The sequence below is a fragment of the Athene cunicularia genome (genome assembly GCF_003259725.1).
Source record: "Athene cunicularia isolate RWA chromosome 2 unlocalized genomic scaffold, athCun1 chr2_part1, whole genome shotgun sequence".
NCBI lineage: Eukaryota > Metazoa > Chordata > Aves > Strigiformes > Strigidae > Athene > Athene cunicularia.
Window position 1 is genome coordinate 109,977,500 of NW_020799095.1, and position 18,056 is coordinate 109,995,555.

Here is an 18,056-nt window from a genome sequence, read left to right on the forward strand (position 1 = left end):
GAAATACTACTTCTTAAAATATATCTTGGTACACATGCTGCTATCTTGTTGACCCACTAACGACCTCTATTCAAAGACTAATTGCTATTTTGTGGCCAAAGTTTCTTATGAGTTTAGTCAACAGCACACAAGTTAGTTTCCTCCAATATCATTATAGGTTACAGTTCAATGAAGTAATGCATGTCAATGCAAAATCAAGTGTATGGGTGATTAAAATTTTATTTAGCTGGTGCTAAGAATTAACTGGTTACAGTAAGGACTTTTGAGGTTTGGTGAGCAAATCTCAAAAGTTGCTAAAATTGATTTTTCAATTATACATTTCAGTGAGCTATCATTTAGCATTAAAATTGCCAAAAAGCTCAAGATCACATTATTTAAGTATCAGGTACATTGTATAAAATAAAATATCACTGAGAAATATAAATTAAATAAGGAATGTGCAATGGCCTTTCTTAAATTAGTGGAATAAGATAGTCTTAAATGTTTAGAGCAAGATATCCATTGTTCTGAAGAAAATTCTGGCAAATTACAAAAGTATTTAAAAGTGACAAAACAGATTACGAATTCAGTCTAGAATGGAATTTACCTTTTTTTTTTTTTTTAATAAGATCCCATGGCAATAGAAAAAACTATATTAAGTGTATTAGAAGCAACCTCAATAGAATTTACAAATAATGGATTTAAATTACATTTTTATGCCTATTTTTAGTTTTATTTTATTTCATAGATATTTTTATTCATCTAATTAGTGGAAAGGTGAAGGTACATAATTTCAGGTATGAATAGATGATCTGTTTTTAATTTTTGGAATAACTAACAATTAAGTGGTGGAATCACTTCAACAAATGACATTAAATAAAAAGATCTGTTTCAACAAAGGAAACAGACTTATATGGTGTAGATTCGATAATGAAAATGGTGAGTAGATTCTGTGCTCAGGGGTATTCTGTTGATGAGTGTCAAGCAGTGTGATTTTTTTTTTAATTATTTACTTTTAAAAATCAATGAACATGGGACCGCTTTTACTATCTCCCTTTATTAGTAATCCTACATTCTCAAAAAGAAAGATTGACAAGCAATTGGATAGCTAACACAATCTAAACCAACTATTAAATCAATATAATCTGCTATTATGAATTTAAGATAGTAGTAAGATACAATTTAGAACTGGAACTTAAAGTAATGGGTTTTGTAGCTTGGTCGACAAACTTTATGAAGAGTCACTGAAATGGACTTTTTAGGCATGACGTGAAGTGTCAATGTCAGTTCCAAATATTATGAAAAACGCCAATTTTCTATTTGAAAAGATACTGTGCAATCATTATATGCTTCCTCTTGCAGATGAATAACAGTTTTTTACTTTTTTTTGTTTTGGAGGATTCCTGAACTTTTATTATTAGTTTTAAATAAGAAAGTAATTATTTTGCCTTAAAGTAGAGGTCTACAAGTCACCCTGTAGGAGTAAGGATTATTTAAAGACAGGGGTTATCTGAGGACTTACTTTCTAGCAGTGTTGTATATCAGAGGATGCAGTTTTTCTGAGGCGTGAGTTGTAGCAGTACAGCATTACTGACCCGCATTTGCTTGTACTTTGATATGAATTTGTCTAGTTTTGATATTCCGCTCTAGTGCATTATAATTATTTTTTTCTGCTAGTTTGAATACCCATATAAACACCCATCAGAAATTCCACATGATGAACTCACCTTTTAACTTTATCTTGAGTAAATTTTGGAAGTGCCTTATCCCACCTTAAGTATTCTGGACCCTTGGATTTTTTTTTTTTTTTTTTTTTTTTTTTTTTTTTTTTTTTTTTTTTTTTTTTTTTTTTTTTCATGAAGAACAGAAGGTCGGAATGTTAATAGTTCCAAAATGAAACCATCTAGTTATCTTTTGGTGTCTTGTCTATTAGGGGAACACTCTTTAGTGTTATAATCTGGGTGCTTCAACTATATTTGTAAAAATCAGAGATTCAGCTAACTGCTTAAAAAACCTGCATGAGATTGATTTTTACACAAGATCGGAACTTAAACCCTTTAAAAAATTGCCTATAATCCACTCTTTGAAGGTTCAAAAGAACAGAAAAGCTCTGTTTTCTGTTTCGCTGTACTTCGTTTTAGTGAAGTTAATGGTAAAAATGTGATTGAATTGAAACAAAACTTATCTTTAGAAGGAATTACTTACTAATTTCTGAAGCCCCTTTAGAACCCTCAGTAATAAACCTCTGTGTGAATGAATAGCCATGGAGTTAGATGTAGAAATTATTAAGTGTAGTGTTGTATTTCCATCATTTATCACATCTCTGACATCTTGACAGAAGAAGCTGCTACGTGTATGACTTCTGAAAGAACGTCATGCTTCTCAGTAATTAGAGTGTAGTGTTCTTGTGGAAATAGGCAATAAAATTAATAGTTCATTAAATAAATTGAGGTTTTTCAGTTACAGTCTGACTCTTGGCTACCAGGACTCTGTACAGTGCCATTTTCCTGCATCTGTTTTGATCATTCCTCTTAAATGATGAACAACCATCACAGGTCTGCTGAGATTTGTTTTGACTTTTCAAAATTGACTCAATCAAAAAATCTTGAAAGCATGTGTACCTGTCCTACTCACACTTAAGTACATACTTAGATGATTCTCTTCCTCTTCATTCATTCTGTGATTTTTTAAAGATATTTTTGCTGTGTTTCAAATTGAAACAGTAAAAAAAAAAATCTCGAAAGCTTTAATCATCTAGCTTTTAGTTTAAAAACCTTTATGTCGTTAAAGCCTTGTGAACTTATAGAAGTTGGTGTTGAATGCATTTGGAAAGTGGCATTTTGGTTCCAGCTGTGCTGTTCTATCAAAAAGTTGAAAAATTTAAGTTTAAAATTGTCCATATTGTTTAATTGCTTACATGATTCCTGGCACAGTTTTGGCTTACACCAACTAGTATTCTCTAAGACAGTCTGTGAACGCAGTTCAGAGCTCCACATGAACTGCTTTCAATAGGCAACATGTATAAAGTCATTCTTTTTAAATCTGGATAGTTTATCCTCATACACCAACCATATTGTGCCACTAGACCTTAAAGGTAAAACAAGCAGGCCCATTTTTGTTGCTGGAATAAATTTTGCCTTTTAGTATGAAATAAAAATGTCCCCTGCATTGAAACTCTGAAGATGATAAAGTCCAACAATTGGTCTAATTTTTTTATAGACTCTCTCTGCTTAGGAAAACAAAATAAATTTCTTATTATACCTGGAGAGAAACATGAAAACGGCATTTGTCAACTAATGTTACTAGTTTCTGTTGCCCTATTTTTCATATGACTAAAACTTCAGGAAAAAAACCTCATATATAAAAACTGGGGTAAGAAAAAATCTTTAGAACTGTATCATGCGACACTTTGAAAGGAAGCGTGGGTGACTTCCCACCAGTAATGGCCAACATCCAGAACAGTGAGCTTCAAACAATTGCCAGTAATTAGAGCTTCCTCTGACTCTTCTAGCAGGACCATCCCCACAGGTGGGCAGCTACCTTTATTCCAGGCTCATTCTTGCCTGCTTAAGGAAAAATGACAACATTTACAATACAAAGATCAGTGTTAGAGTCTGGTAGAGGACTGAGCTGTTAAGACTTTAACATCATTATTGACCTATTTTTGTTCCCTCCTCTGGTCTGAGGTTATAGCTACACATCCACACTAGAGGGAGGGAAAATTTAAAACAATGGAAAAGTGGCCTCTGTTCCCAGAGGTTTATTCAAGAGAGTATCTTCTGAACCTATAAAACCAGGATTTAGACAAACACACACTTTTTCTTCTACAGTACAGAGAATCAAGCATGGAGGATACAGGATGCAAGGCTGCAGTGTAAATCTGAAGTAGTATTCAACAAGATGTTTCAGAATATATACAACTTTTTTATCTTGCTACAAATTGCTAATGATGACTGGGTATAGATAGGTGGTTGCCTATTTTCACTTTCCCATTTTGAAGTTTTGTTTCTTAAAATAGTAGACAACACCTCCTATGACTAATTTAAAAGGAATCCTTCATACTGGCCAGACTGGGATTCGGTGAGAGGAGATAATTTTCTTCAGTAGGACATACTGGATACTTCTTCAGATCTGCAGTGTAAATGGAATTTAGGTAGATAGTGAGAGAGGAATAATCATGTTGTGCATTGTAGGTTGGCATAGTAAGAACAGTAATTTCCCTCTTTACCGGAGAGCTGAGTTGAAGGACAGAGGGAGGCCATTTTACTGAGAAAAAAGGATCTATGTTAGCTATGCTGAGCTTTAAACCCTACACCCTCCTTTGCTAAGCTTCAAATGTCCTGCAATGTCTGTGTAACATTAGGAGGCTTAGGAAGGGAACTGACAGAATTATTTTTCTATTTGACTGAGAAATTTGGAAGAAATTAAATGTGCATGTGAATAACAAAAACTCTGGAGGGTGTAGGTTAAGTCTTAAAAATTTAGTGATCTTGAATTGATTATGTTAAGTGAAGCCAACTCTTTCTGTTGCTGTTCCTCTGGTGAAAGCCATTGAAAGATATTCAACAGGTTATTATACTACAGTTTATTTATTCTGAATACATCTCTAAGCCTGACTGAAATGAGGGTATCCTCATGGTCTTTGTGCAGTGAATACTTAGTCCATGCTACAAATATCAGTATGTTCTGTGCCTGTCAACATTCATCTAGTGAAATGCCAATAGAACTTTTCTTGTATACATATTGTTGTAATATTACTGAGATCCCTATTAATTAATTCAGTGGTTTTAGGAGCAATTACATTGATAGCCACTAGCAGAAGGAACATACATCCTCTTTAATGTTCTACAGTTTCACAGGAAATCCATCTTTATTCCATGACAGAAATAGCTAATGAGTGCAGGAGTCTGTTCAGTTTCAAACAATAGGTTGTTGCACAATGAAGGGGTACATGTACTGTTCCTTAAGCCATCAAAATACCCATGTCAGTCCTTTCCACACCTCAACCCTGGATGCCTAGACCTAAGAAAACCATTGTTTCCAAAATAAAATCTATCTGTGAAGAGAAGAGTAAACAAATCCTTAACAGGGATTCCTCAGCAAAATAACAATGTGGCAGACTGTCATTTCTGATGATCTGAATTTTTACAGGTTACATTCAGGCTTATATTTTGATGCTCTCTGCAGAGGAAAAAACATTTGTGTCTCTGTGTATATTTGCCTTTCTCTTCCTTTGAGTTTCCTTTTTATTTAAGGTTTCTTTTAAATATTTTATTCTTAAGCATTGTGAACATTTCCAGTTCCAACAGGATAAATTGAATGAAGCAACAGCATTGAATTGCTGTTGAACTGTTGAATTAGTGTCTGCCTTTTCTTTATTCCCCCCATTTATTGAACACCTACTGTTCCTTTTCTTAATATTTCTTTTTCTGTTCCTTGTTACTTATCCCACTGCTTTGCTCACTCTTTGTGCTTGCATGACAGAGACAGAAACAAATAATGGCTGCTTTTGAGATTAAAAGTCCAAACTTGCTTTTCTTGGGCTTTTGTTTACCCGTTTCTTGCTAGGATGAAAACTAAGTGGTCACAGCATGGCTGCCATTGTAGTGTGATGGCCATTTTGCTTTTGCAAGACACAATTTCATACACCAAGCTCTCCAGAATTCACAGAAACTGATGTCCTTTTTTCTTCAAGTCTTGTAGAGTTTTGAACAACATTCAATTCACTTCCTGAGCTGATGATGGCAACTGAGAACTTCTTTATAAGAGGCAATAAGGAATTAATTCAAATAAAATATATTAAAAAAAATATGCAGAATCAGAGCTGTTTTCTCAGTCTCACTAAAAACTGCAGTTAAAGAAAGGATAAAATGTAATTTTAAACAAAAAGATATTTGCAGTGACTGATGAGATTGCCATTTATTCTGTTTTCAGGGTGGAGCAGAACATAATATTCCAGTGGTAATTTCTAAGATTTCCAAAGAACAAAGAGGTGGGTGTCAGATTAGTACAGTGTTTTCTGACATGCTTCTTAAAGCAAGGTCCATTAAGTCTTGATTCTTCAGGAAGTATTAAACAAATGCTATTGGTGTACCATTTCTCCATGTCATTATAATCTGTCTTCCTCAGAACTGTTCTTTGAAAAAGTATGGAATTTATATTTTGAATATGTTGTAAACAGTCTTTCACATGATTTAGAAAAAAAAAAAGTTCTTGTAAAACATTTTTAAGGTGAGAAATAAGAAAATATTTAGATAATTAAAACATTTAATAAATTTAACAGAAGTTAATGATTTTCTGGCTTTTATTTCCAAATGGTTATGACCAGGAAGCTGTAGCAGACCAAATGTTTGGCCATTAAAGCATGGTAAAACAAGAAGAGAATGCATGTCTTTTTATGCTGGTTAGTAGAGTAGTACTTAGACAGAGGTGAGTAATGGCAAAACCTTGATACTACCCCAATGTTATTTCAGCGTTAGGTGCTGTGCTGTGCAGGCCTTTGCATACATAGCTAAACTGTCACTGCATAAGGTCTTAATTATACTTATTTTTAATACAATCAGAACTGGTACTGAATCTCTGTGTTGTCTTTAACTGGCAATGTTTTGAAATGACTGGAATGATATAATATGTTCTAGGAAGATGGATAATTGTTAAACAGCTCATAATGTGCACAGTGCTGAGAGATGAAGGTTGTTAATCGGTACTAATATGATGTATTTAATGTCTGTTATGTTTGTGTATATTTGTGTACATTTGTGTAAGGTCAGAAACATAAACTTGGAAGCATCTCCCTCCATCTGTAATGCAATAATTCTAGGATGCTGCTTCTGCACAATTAAAATCTGCCAGCATAAAAAATAAACTCATATTCACCCACACAGATAAAGAGAGATGCAGGGGAATCAGTGTACTGAGAACTGAAAGCCAGCCATGAAAGGTGGATGTAAAAGTTGCATGTAGGGAGGCTATAGAATAGCATGGAATGAGTCCCTAAGGAAGGTAATAAGGTTAACCTTAAGAAGTTATACTTGTGACTCTGTTCTTTTCAGTATACATATAAGTATGTAACACATAATAATGTGGCATATATTACCTACAATAGCTATTAAAGAGCTATTAAGCACTGTGGGAAAAATAAGAAAGATAGGCTTTAATTGTGCACACAAAATTCACGTTGTGGTGGTTTGTTGTTTTTCTTTTTTTCCCTGCAGTAGCTGATGCATTATTTCTAACCTCAATACCTAGCTGAGATATAATCTCCATTACTGTTTTCAATACAAATACAGCTGATTTTTAGAGAGCTAGTTTTGAGGGACATCTCCAGAAACTTAAGCATCCTTTGTTACATCTAACTAATGTTACATCTAACTAATAAAACCAGTCCTTCAGACATGTACTTGAGTATCATAATTTATGTCAATATTAATTTCGGTTTTTAAAATTATATAAATAAGTAAAGTTTTTGGATCAAGTCCAATTCTAATCTTTTCCAGAGAGTGTCTGCTGTGATGTTTTGGAATACTGTAGATAAATAATCCCACATAATCTGTTAACATGCCTTAGTTCTCATGGTAGGGATTATTTATTTATTTATAGACACTTAAATAATCTTTGTTACATTTCTTGTGTATTTTAAAATTATATTTGCATTGCATGTCTCTGTACCATAGCACAATATTTAAAAATTGCAACCGTAGAATTAAATGTTGTAAATTCCCATGTAATGTATAGTATATAGCTTTGTTGTAAAAGTCAGATTCAGTTTGGCTCTTGATTTTGTAAAATATATTGATTGTCTAACTCTTCAGCATATAAAGTTATATAAAGTTATCTGGCATGAATACTCTGAGTTTATCAAAGATGCAGGATCTAAAGTATCTTTGATAAAAGCTTACAAGCTAAATTTCTCATTCATAAGTAGCTCTGGAGTCTCCATGTTGCATTTTTCTCAGAGTTTGTAAGGAATGATCTCTCACAGAGAGATAGAACCTAGTCCTACAGTCAATTTCTATTCAGAAAAATATTTCATAACTCACCATAATGGCCTGAAAGATGCTAGTGTCCGATGGAAGATGCTTCATAGTCTTGGACTTGGGCTGGGTAGACTCTTTCATTGTAACACTGACATGTTAATTAAAAAACAATCTAAATAATATATTTGAAAGTTGCATATTGGGTTTTTCATTAGGTTTTTGTTTAAATTTTTAAAAGATTGTGTAAAAACATTAAATAGGAATACGTGTACATGAAATGTCGGATGTGTTGTACAAAATGAGTGAAAAATTTGCTTTCTGTTTTCAGCGGAACTTTCGGGTTTGCTCTTTATAGGAGATGCAATTCTACAGGTGAGTAAAACAGCAAGTTCTTCTATTTATATTTTTCTAGAAAAGTGACATGAAATCTATACTTATGAAATGTAGAGTAAGTCTTCTCTTTATCTTTTTAATAACAGATTAATGGAATTAATGTGAGAAAATGCAGGCATGAAGAAGTGGTGAGCTTTTCTGGTTTTTTAGTCTACTTTTTTGTCTTTTGTAGTTATTGAGATGATAGTATATGCAATGCCCTGATATCAGTTGTATTATTGTTATTCTAAACAAATATGATTACCTTCTAGCATGGCAAGCAGCTAAGATCTTAGTGCAATCTCCTCTTCTTAAGTTTGTTGTAGTCGCTATTCTCAGTTAGGCTTTTCTGTATAAAGGGTATTTATTTTATTATGCAGATTTTAGCTGTACATATTCTGACATTTCTTCTTCTGGCTTATGGCTATAAAATTTCAGCAGTGTTATACCTTTCTGGCTGTCTGAGGTCATTTTAATTTCCAAAGCTGTAATTTGTGCTGTGTTGGAGATATGCTGTTGGGTTGGTTTTAATCCTATTTACAAAGTGAAACAAAACTATTCATCTGACTTTCATTCTCTGGCTATTACCTATGAGGGTTCTCTCCTCCTTCAGTTAAGCTGTTATTAGTACTGATTTAAAATAGCAGTGTATTAATGGGATTCCTTTTAGAGAAGTTATTTGTATTTGAGAGGTCTGTAGTAGGCTGATTCCATTGGTAAATCTGCTTTACTAGAAGTATCATGTAATTTTGTTATATTTGACTTTTTGACTCAAGTGCTTTTAGAAGTAGGAAACCCTATATGTCAGAAACGAATGCCAGAAATTAGAAGATTACCAAAGAAATCATCATTAAGTCCTGTGTAGCTCCATAGAATTTGTACCTGTGTTTTTAAAACAATGTAGTAATATTAAATTTGAAAGTCTACTTTTCTGGAATTTACTTTGCCAATTCAAAGATGCTCTGTATTTCATACAGCATTCTGTTACATGACAGATCATTGAATGTATGCCGTTCAGATATAGAAAGCAAGAGTTAGTAAGGATGAAGTTCTGATGAACAAGTTGGTGCAGGCTGAAAGATTAGATCACTGCGCTATTTCTCAGAGTGCTTTTGTGCACTGGTTTCATATTGGAAATTTGTGCTGCAAATCATGCTTCATTCTTCAGAGCCTTTGTCATGCCACCTTCCATATACACAGGCTAATAGTTGCATTTATAGTACTTTGGTTGTGCAACAGTGGTCAGATTTTAATCTTTTATAAGCTTACTGCAGTTGTTTGGTTTAATATGAATTAATATGGTAAATCTCTTAATGGGATTTAAACAGGCTGTTGGAATTTCAAGACATGAGATAAAGATATTACTAAAAATGTAGACTAGCACACTCAAAGGCATATTGAAAACTGGCAAGAACACCAGGATTTTTTTTTTTTTCTGAGACAATCTCTTAACCATTACAATTGTACATAAATCTGTTGGCTATTTAGGATCAGATGTAAACACTTTAATGGAAAAAAAGAAATTTTGGAAAAGCCAAAATGTGCAGGCTGACAGAGTAGCATGTGTCATCATGTTAAATTTTGATTTATACCTTGTTAATCAAACATAATCTCTCAAACTCCTTATACATAATTCTCTCTGAATAATAATGAAAAATGTGTATCTTAGAAATTTTGAATGTGTGTTTGTGTAGTGCAAGTGTTTTAGGAGCTTAAGAAGCAGATAAATTTTAAATTAAATATGTGCTCTAATAATAATTCTTAAGAGTAATAAATATAGAGCAATATTTAATGTCCATATGACATTTTATAAACTAAAATATGCAGAGGAGTTATAAAATATAAAATAAATATAAAACCAAAAGGAAACAAACTCTCATAATCTATTTTTATTCAGAAACATTCACTATCATATGTTATATATTTGTGGGGTAAATTTGTTGTAGAGCCTGTTATAGTAATGATAGATATGGTCTTGCATTTTGCAGTAATTTGTGAGTTTAGGCATAGCCCTGAGTAAAGGGCGAGTACGTCAAGTGGTCTGCCAACAGGAGTTACAGGTGGGAATTCATCTGCCACATGCCCTTTGCAGTTTGAGTTGTTCTAGCACTTCTGTCTTTCAGGGTCTTTATCAAATACAGGATCTGTAACTCTAATATCAAGGTAACAGAGAAAATAGGAAGTATGTGGTGCATAGTTGCTCACAGCAGGGAGTTGAATAGTAGTGGAAACTTAATTTTCAATCCATCAATCTAGGTTCTTTTCAAATGGCTATGCAAGGTACATGAAATCAGAGCTTTGTTTCTTTCTGATTTCTTCCGTAACTAAGCAAGATTTAGAAGGTATTGTATTAAATGAGAATATATTACTGTTCTGGGTTGTCTTAATGTCTTAGAAGATATTTAAACCAGCATGGATTTTTTTTTCAGTGTGTAAAGCTGAAGATGCCCATAGAAAGTTCAGACTTGTGTCTACAGTGTGCGTCTGATGAGTGTTCATTCTTTTTCTAGATCTAAAACTTCTTGCTGCTTGCAGAAACATTTTAAGCATATGTCATATCTTCATAGTTATCCAAAGAAAACATGTGTGGCATAATCACTGCAGCCTGTTGTATTACACTGATGATTAGTTGGTCCAAATATATTTCACCATGCTTTACTGACAACTATACTACGCATATAAAATTATTTGAATTTCAGAATTAAGTAGTTTAATCAAATTAGTTCTGTCTTTCATAGTAGGGAGGATTTTCCCCCAATATCTAGTGAACTTAGTTGTCTTAACACTTATGGACCCTCCTTTGTGTCTTTATTGTCTTCCATTAGTTATTAGATCTGGTGATAAAGTATTCAGTGATGCACAGATCCTGTTACCCAAGAAATATACTATAATATGAAGTCTGAATCTGAAAAATAGGTAGATACATAGGTAGGCAGTTAGATCGATAGATAGGCAGACAGACAGATAAAAGATAAGACTCTTATAAAAGAGAATAGATAGGTTTAATCAGTTCTTCCTATACCTTACTGGAGACCTCTACACCATTCCTTTCTGATCTTTTTTGTAGCTTTAGGAAAATCACTTAATTTTGAACTTAGTTTTCTGCTTGTAGAAGGCGAGAATATTATTCATATCATGAAAACACATTATGAGTTTCTTTCAGCAGCTGAGTATCAGTTTGTTGTTTGTCCTGGGTTGTAAAAACTCCCATCTGAATTCAACATAACATTGCTTCAGTCATAGTTCTCTCCTATGGTAAAATAAATATATGCTCTCTGTGGTGAAGTATCACCATGGGAGGAGGTTGAGGAAAAAAAAAAAATATATAGCAATTCTCTTAAAAAGTATCTCTCAACATACTGGCAATTTGACTCAAAAAATGCAGTATGAACTTGAATTTAGAGGTAAGGATAGTCCATTAGGTGTTTTAATTTACATGAATTTGTGCTCTTTCTACTCTGGGTTTATTAATTATTCCTTTTTCCGGTAGACTCTACATTTTACAACAAGACTTTTTAAAGGCTGAAATTAGGATTATGCATAGAAAGACCTACGAGTTTAGCCTTCTGTCTAATTAATATGGTCTAACAATGCATAACTTGTCAATCCACATGACTAGTCTTTTAAGGGCTCACAATGCATATGATTATTCATAAGGCTGGAAACTAATCTATTTGTAGTCTGGAAACTAATGTAACTTTAGCCCTTACTTCCATTTATTGTCCAAATATAAAACAAAGCTAGATAGACAATCACTAATGTAATGCTTCTCTTATAGCACATACGGACACTTTTTGTGGTTCTGGGTCTAGCCATTACATCACTAACAATGGACAAAATTTTGGGAGAGAGTGAGAGGACTTCTGTGAGCTGCTTCCCTTGAGCTACTACCGAGTGGCTCAGAGTAATAGAATATGAGTCAACTCAGTTGCATATTACCACAAATTTTGTGTTGAATCTACTGCTCTTACTGTTTTCAGGGTTCTACGTGCACCAAATCATCTAGGTCCCAGGGAGAAGAAAGATTTTCAGTCAAATGAACAGTGATATGTTTAAGATTATGTCTCTGTTCTTAACATTGAGAATAAAGCATCTCAGGTAGTATGAACAGCTACGGTTACATATCACTGGGGATATAGCTTCTGGCTCAGCATCCGTTTTTCTCTTAGGAAATAAAAATAGAATTAAATTAATGTCAATATGAAATAATTTATTATTTCTTGTATTTGAGGAAAATTCAGGGACTGTTTCTAATGGAAAATGATAATTTGTAAGTGCCAGTTAATGTGGCATTCATGTATTCCTTGAAAAGCAACAGGTAGATGTAGGTAGGTATCAAGACAGCATAGATATTTAGACCTTGGTTGGATTTTATGTAGAGCTAGCCACAATATGCAGCACTGATCGAACTCTTATTCTGATTTTTTTGTTTGTTTTGAAACTCTGGTTTCATTCAAACTCATTTTACAACCCATTATGAGTAGTTTTGGTAATGTTTTTCATAAGTGTTTTTAGGAGGAAGAACAAATATATTGTATTTGTAAGACAGGACTGGAAACCAAATGATCTGAAATCTCACTCCATCTTGACTCTGCAAATGTATCTTTTGGTAAATTATGTCTTTATGTTACCTTTGTGCTAACTGTGAAACAGTGACCTAGACTATTATCAGATTTAGCTCACTGAATTACATGACATACTTCAGAATTTGTTATGGAGAAGAATCTTTGTATTAATATTGTGCTGTCTGGTGATAGTGATAACAGCAACCTGCAAATACAATTTACCACCTACTCATATTATGTGGCAGAGATCCTGTACTGTATAACTCATAGTTATACAGCCATTTAATCCTTTCCTCTCTAGAATGAATTGCAACTTTAAATAATGGATCTGCATAGTTGGCTCTTCTATGAGAAGACCGTAATCAGTCTGCAATTTGAAATTTTTGAATTTAAAAAAGTGAAATACAAACTTTTTGGAAATCCAGTATTTCCTTGGTAAGATGAGTCCAAGTTATTACTTTTTCCATACAGCTGCTGTTTTCTGTTTAAGATTTGGGTAATTTAAAAAGCGCTAATGTCACCTTAGCTACCCTGGTGCAATTAATGAAAACATCTGTTGCAATATATTTACAATTTTGAAATAAGTTTCCATCAAGCAGAAAAGAACCTAGCAGGTGTAAATAGTTTTTTCCTGTGTGGTGGAAATTCCTTGGATTAAGATATCTCCTGGAGCAGTATTCTTAATATGTATTCATCTGCTTTTCTGATCTGGTTCTAGCTATGTTTTGTTTACATAATTCATTTTTGTGCCAAACTCAGTAAAGGCTTGAATTTATTCAAGCACTATGATTTTAGACTTTTAAAATAATCTGTTGCCTGTCTTCTTAATTTATATTTTCACCTCTTTTTCTCAAGATACCTGTGGATATATTAGTCATTTTATTAAGATTTCATCTTTTAAAACTACTCATCAGTATTACTGAGTTTTAATAGAAGGGAGTAAAATAAGCTGGCATGAATACTACCAAGTCTATATGATTGTTATTTCCTTATTACATAGATACGGTCCTCAAAGCAAAAAATCCATTAGGGTTTAGTGGGATAAAGACTGAATCACAAGTTACAGTGCAACATCCTTTAAGTAACTGCCATTGGTTCCTCCTTTGTCATGCAGGTCTATTAAAGCTGAAAGCCTGAGCTGCAAAGACAATTGAGCAGTGGATCTAAAGTGTGTGCCATCAGACATGCTTCGTTTGTGACCTTGTTTACATTGATATTTTACTGTAAAGGCTGGGTTTCTTTGCTTCCTTAGGAAGCAAATAGAAATATTTTCATGCTTGTTTGTATGTGTGTGTGTTTTACAGAAGACTTTTTGAAAGATTTCATTCTGCACAGAATCTTCCAGTTGTGGAACCATTCCACAGTTTGACTTTGGTACAGGGACTCAATTTTTTCTTTGCTGTGTATTGATGTAATACTGTATAATAATTAAAAAATAAGAAAATGCGTCTGGGTCCCTGGTAGACCACCAGAGTCCCAATTATTTTAAATCTGTTTCTGTGTGGTTTATATTTGAAAAAGCATAGTCCACTTTGGCTATTTTTTTGAGTTTTTTGTTTTACTTAGACTAATTACTTCATAATAATTGTGTGAGACTAGAGAGCATCAAAAGCCTCCAAATGGCAGAGGAAACAAATATACACAAACCACTCCAGTTTAATGTAGAAAAAATGAAACCTTCTTTAGTCATGAAAATTATCTTCCATGGTCACTATTAAAAAAATTTCTTTTACCCATAAGGACTAGAAAATACTGTCCAACTGGCAACAACTATGTTTTCTTTAAACAGGTAACAACCGTGTGGTATAGACTGAAAGCAAATGTTCACCTCTGATAGGCAACCTCTATATTTCTTATGGCTTGACATGGGCCCAAGAGAGCACATTGAACAAAACAGAGCATGTATACTGATGTAGCTAGCCAGAAGGAGTCATAAATAAAAAGTGTGCTCAAGGAAGTGCAAATGTGCACACACATAGTCTTCTGACATTTTTTCAGCAGTCACAATATCTGATTTAAATCTTCAGAATTGTCATTGATCTGGCTATAGTAAAATCAGATGGGTACCAAGAAGAAACTTTTTATCCAGGGGTTATCTAACACCTGTACATATTTTTAGGTCTTTTTTTTTTTTTTTTTTTTCTCTACAATGGGTCTTTGTCTTTTGACAGTTTGTTCGGTGGAGGAGGAAGAGGAAAGGAGAATGGACTCTATATATTTTTCAATAGTATCCAGTGTTGGACTGTTCCAGCCAGATACATGGAGGTTTCCAGATGGCCCACCCCATACTTCTCAACCACTAGTATGGTACAGTATGGTACTGCTGTTTTGGTATCTGTTTGTGAGCACTGGGCCTATTTCTAGATGTATACTTTTTTTTTTTCTTTTATCCTGATAGTACTGGTATCTTTCTATAATTTCAGTTTGGTACTACCTGTTTCCCGTTAGCTCTTTTGCAAGACTTTGGCCAGTAAAACAGCTTGCAGTAGTAAGAGGTTCACAGACCACAAGAAAAACTTTGGTGCAGGTGTGGTTACAGAGGGAAGAAACTCTTCATTAAAAATGCCAAAGGTTACTCGTTTGTTAGATTTTCATGCAGAGACCTGGAGGAGTTGTTGCCTCCCAGTGCTTTTCTGAGCAAAATGAGAAACATGACTGCTCAGGCTGAAACAGCATTACCAGTATAATGACATATATCTTTAAATGAGTTCTAGCAAATGTACATAGCTCTATTCCACTTCACATGCCCTTGTCAAGCCAATACTGACTCACAATATTTCAAAGGTTCTAATTATGCTGAACTGTTAAAAGGAAAGTTCAGGGAAATGCTCTACATAAAAAAACTTGCATATTTTAACATGTTGTCATGCAGAGAAAAGTATTGAGGATATTTCTAGACTCCCTGAAATGCTACCCTTCCTGTACAAATCTGAGTATAGTGTATTTACATTTTAAATGGATAGACAGACAGACATGTTTCATAAAATCTTCACCATATCTTAGCCATTTTAAAGGGTTGGGGTTTTTTTGGTTTTGGGTGGTTTTTTTTGTTTGTTTGTTTGTTTTGTTTTGTTTTGTTTTGTTTTTCCCAGTCATATTTACATGAAAAATCTAATACAAAACACATTCAAAATCTCCTGTGCACTTCAGGTCATAATGCATTATTTCTGAATCACTGACTGCAGAGAGAAGTATTGGTGAGAGCTAGCATTTACAATAATGAATGCTAACAGATAAAATCTTTTGTTTAAACATCTTTCACCCTGAAAGATTACAAGGTTTGGCAGACTACAAGAAACATCGTTCCATCAATCAGTGTGAGGTTTTAGATTTAAATGAATCACCTGCACAACAATGGCAACAACAAATAATCTGTGAGACAAAGTATTAATTTTTTCCAATTAAAATACAGGTGGAGCTTTGGAATTTGGCATATCCAAGACATTTAAATTTTTACTTTTATTGCTATGACTACAGCTTTTAATATCCTGGAAGATATCAAAATCTTTGTATCTCAGTAGGAAAGTGTTATCTAAATGAGATCATGCCTTTTTGAATCATCTTTCTGTATAGGTGTTCCTTAGATAGGTCTGAGTTATGTAGCATCAGCACTGTTTTGCCTATTTTCTACATTTTGGTAGAATCTGACAGCACATAAAAAAATGTTAAACCAGAATTATTAAGGTTTTAGGGGCATAGACTTTCTAAAAGCCAGGCTTGTAATCTGGGCATTCATTTTTGATAAGACCTGTTCACCTAGCAGCAACATGACAGAATTTTACAAAGCATTTTGGTTTTATTTTCTTGTTGATGTTGCAATTTTTGCTTCAGAAAACATATCCAGTCTATATAACAGTCCATAAATTATGTTTTTAATAAGATATTTTAGTCTCAAATCGTAATTAACTGCCAAGAATGGATTTCTGTGGGGTTATTGCCTAATTAAGAAAATAAGAAAAGGTAAACTAAAGGTTGCAATGGGATAAGTAGCCTGATCATTTTTGGATGAATATATCAGATTTATGCTTAACTTGGAAAATCATGAGACCTCATTCTATAAAACGATTAAACTTGTAATTCAGCACATTTTCATCATTATGCTGAAATACAAATTAGTGTTTTTACTTCTTTGGAATAATATGTTTATCTCTTTCTTTTTTTTTTTTTTTTTTTCCCCCCCCAAAATATCTGTAAATGTCCTCCAGTAAATTAATATCCAGTCTGTGTACCTCCAAACTCAGTTTTGCAAAGACACTTAAAATTAAGATGCTGATGAAAATGATCCTAAAAAATATTGAAACAATATTACTTGTGAAAATGTAATATTACAGGAAAACTATGTTGGATCACAGTCTAGCAAAATATGTATGTGCTTTCACAAAAGTATTAATTTAAGTATTTTAATAAATTGGGGACTTTCTTTTTTACAAATATTTATGAGGAACAAAGTTATTTTCTCAACTTCAGCTAGATGCAGTGAAATTATTCTTCAGCAGAAAGGCTGCCATTGTATTAAATGGCATGAAAGTATGTTCTTATGTGTCTTCTCAGCTGGAAACTTACCACTAAGAACATTCCCTGAAGTACTAAAATATCTTTCTCAGAGATTAGATCCTGAGCTGCTGAGAAGTTTAGCAGAGTTAACTGCATATATTGATCTAAAACATTACTTCAAATACAAATTTGTTGAAGAATTATTCTTTATGTCATTGTGGAGTTGATAACATTTAGAACTGAACAAATAAGAGTAGGCTTGTACATTAATATTTATGCAAATTTAGAATTAAAATTTGATTTCAAACTCTTTAAGACCATTTTATATTCATTTTCCATGAGCATTTATATGCTGGTGCTTGATTAGTGTGACTATTCATTAAAAGTAAATGTTAAGGTCATATTTGCCAACAGCAAATTTTATATTGAATATGTAAATGTGAAATTTGCCACTAGCTGTGTGTTTGACCCCAGCCTTGCAATGGGATTAGTGCGAGCAAACTCTTATTCTGGAACTGATCTTTCTTTTTTCATAAATATTGAGGCTCTGCTTGGTCAGATATAATATTCAAGCCATGTTTTCAACAATCTTAGACCTATCTCTGTATATAAAAATATTTAAAATTGAGAATGTACTTCAAAATGGTGTGTCAACTCTATGACTGCTCAG

The 18,056-nt window shown here is 33.4% G+C and overlaps 1 protein-coding gene across 7 annotated transcripts in view; it reads left to right on the forward strand.

The window, feature by feature from the left end:
* SNTG1 (syntrophin gamma 1) overlaps positions 1–18,056 on the forward strand; it is a 211,605-nt gene that overhangs the window by 56,752 nt on the left and 136,797 nt on the right. For 2 of the 7 annotated variants that reach the window (XM_026842719.1, XM_026842720.1), the window contains 4 exons: positions 5,914–5,971; positions 8,284–8,327; positions 8,435–8,476; positions 15,064–15,199. In XM_026842719.1, the coding sequence (XP_026698520.1) occupies positions 8,466–8,476; positions 15,064–15,199 (147 nt within the window). In that variant the 5' untranslated portion in view covers positions 5,914–5,971; positions 8,284–8,327; positions 8,435–8,465. Of the gene's footprint in view, positions 1–5,913; positions 5,972–8,283; positions 8,328–8,434; positions 8,477–15,063; positions 15,210–18,056 lie in introns of those variants that run through there. The other 5 variants (XM_026842716.1, XM_026842721.1, XM_026842717.1 and 2 more) reach the window with 5 other exon arrangements.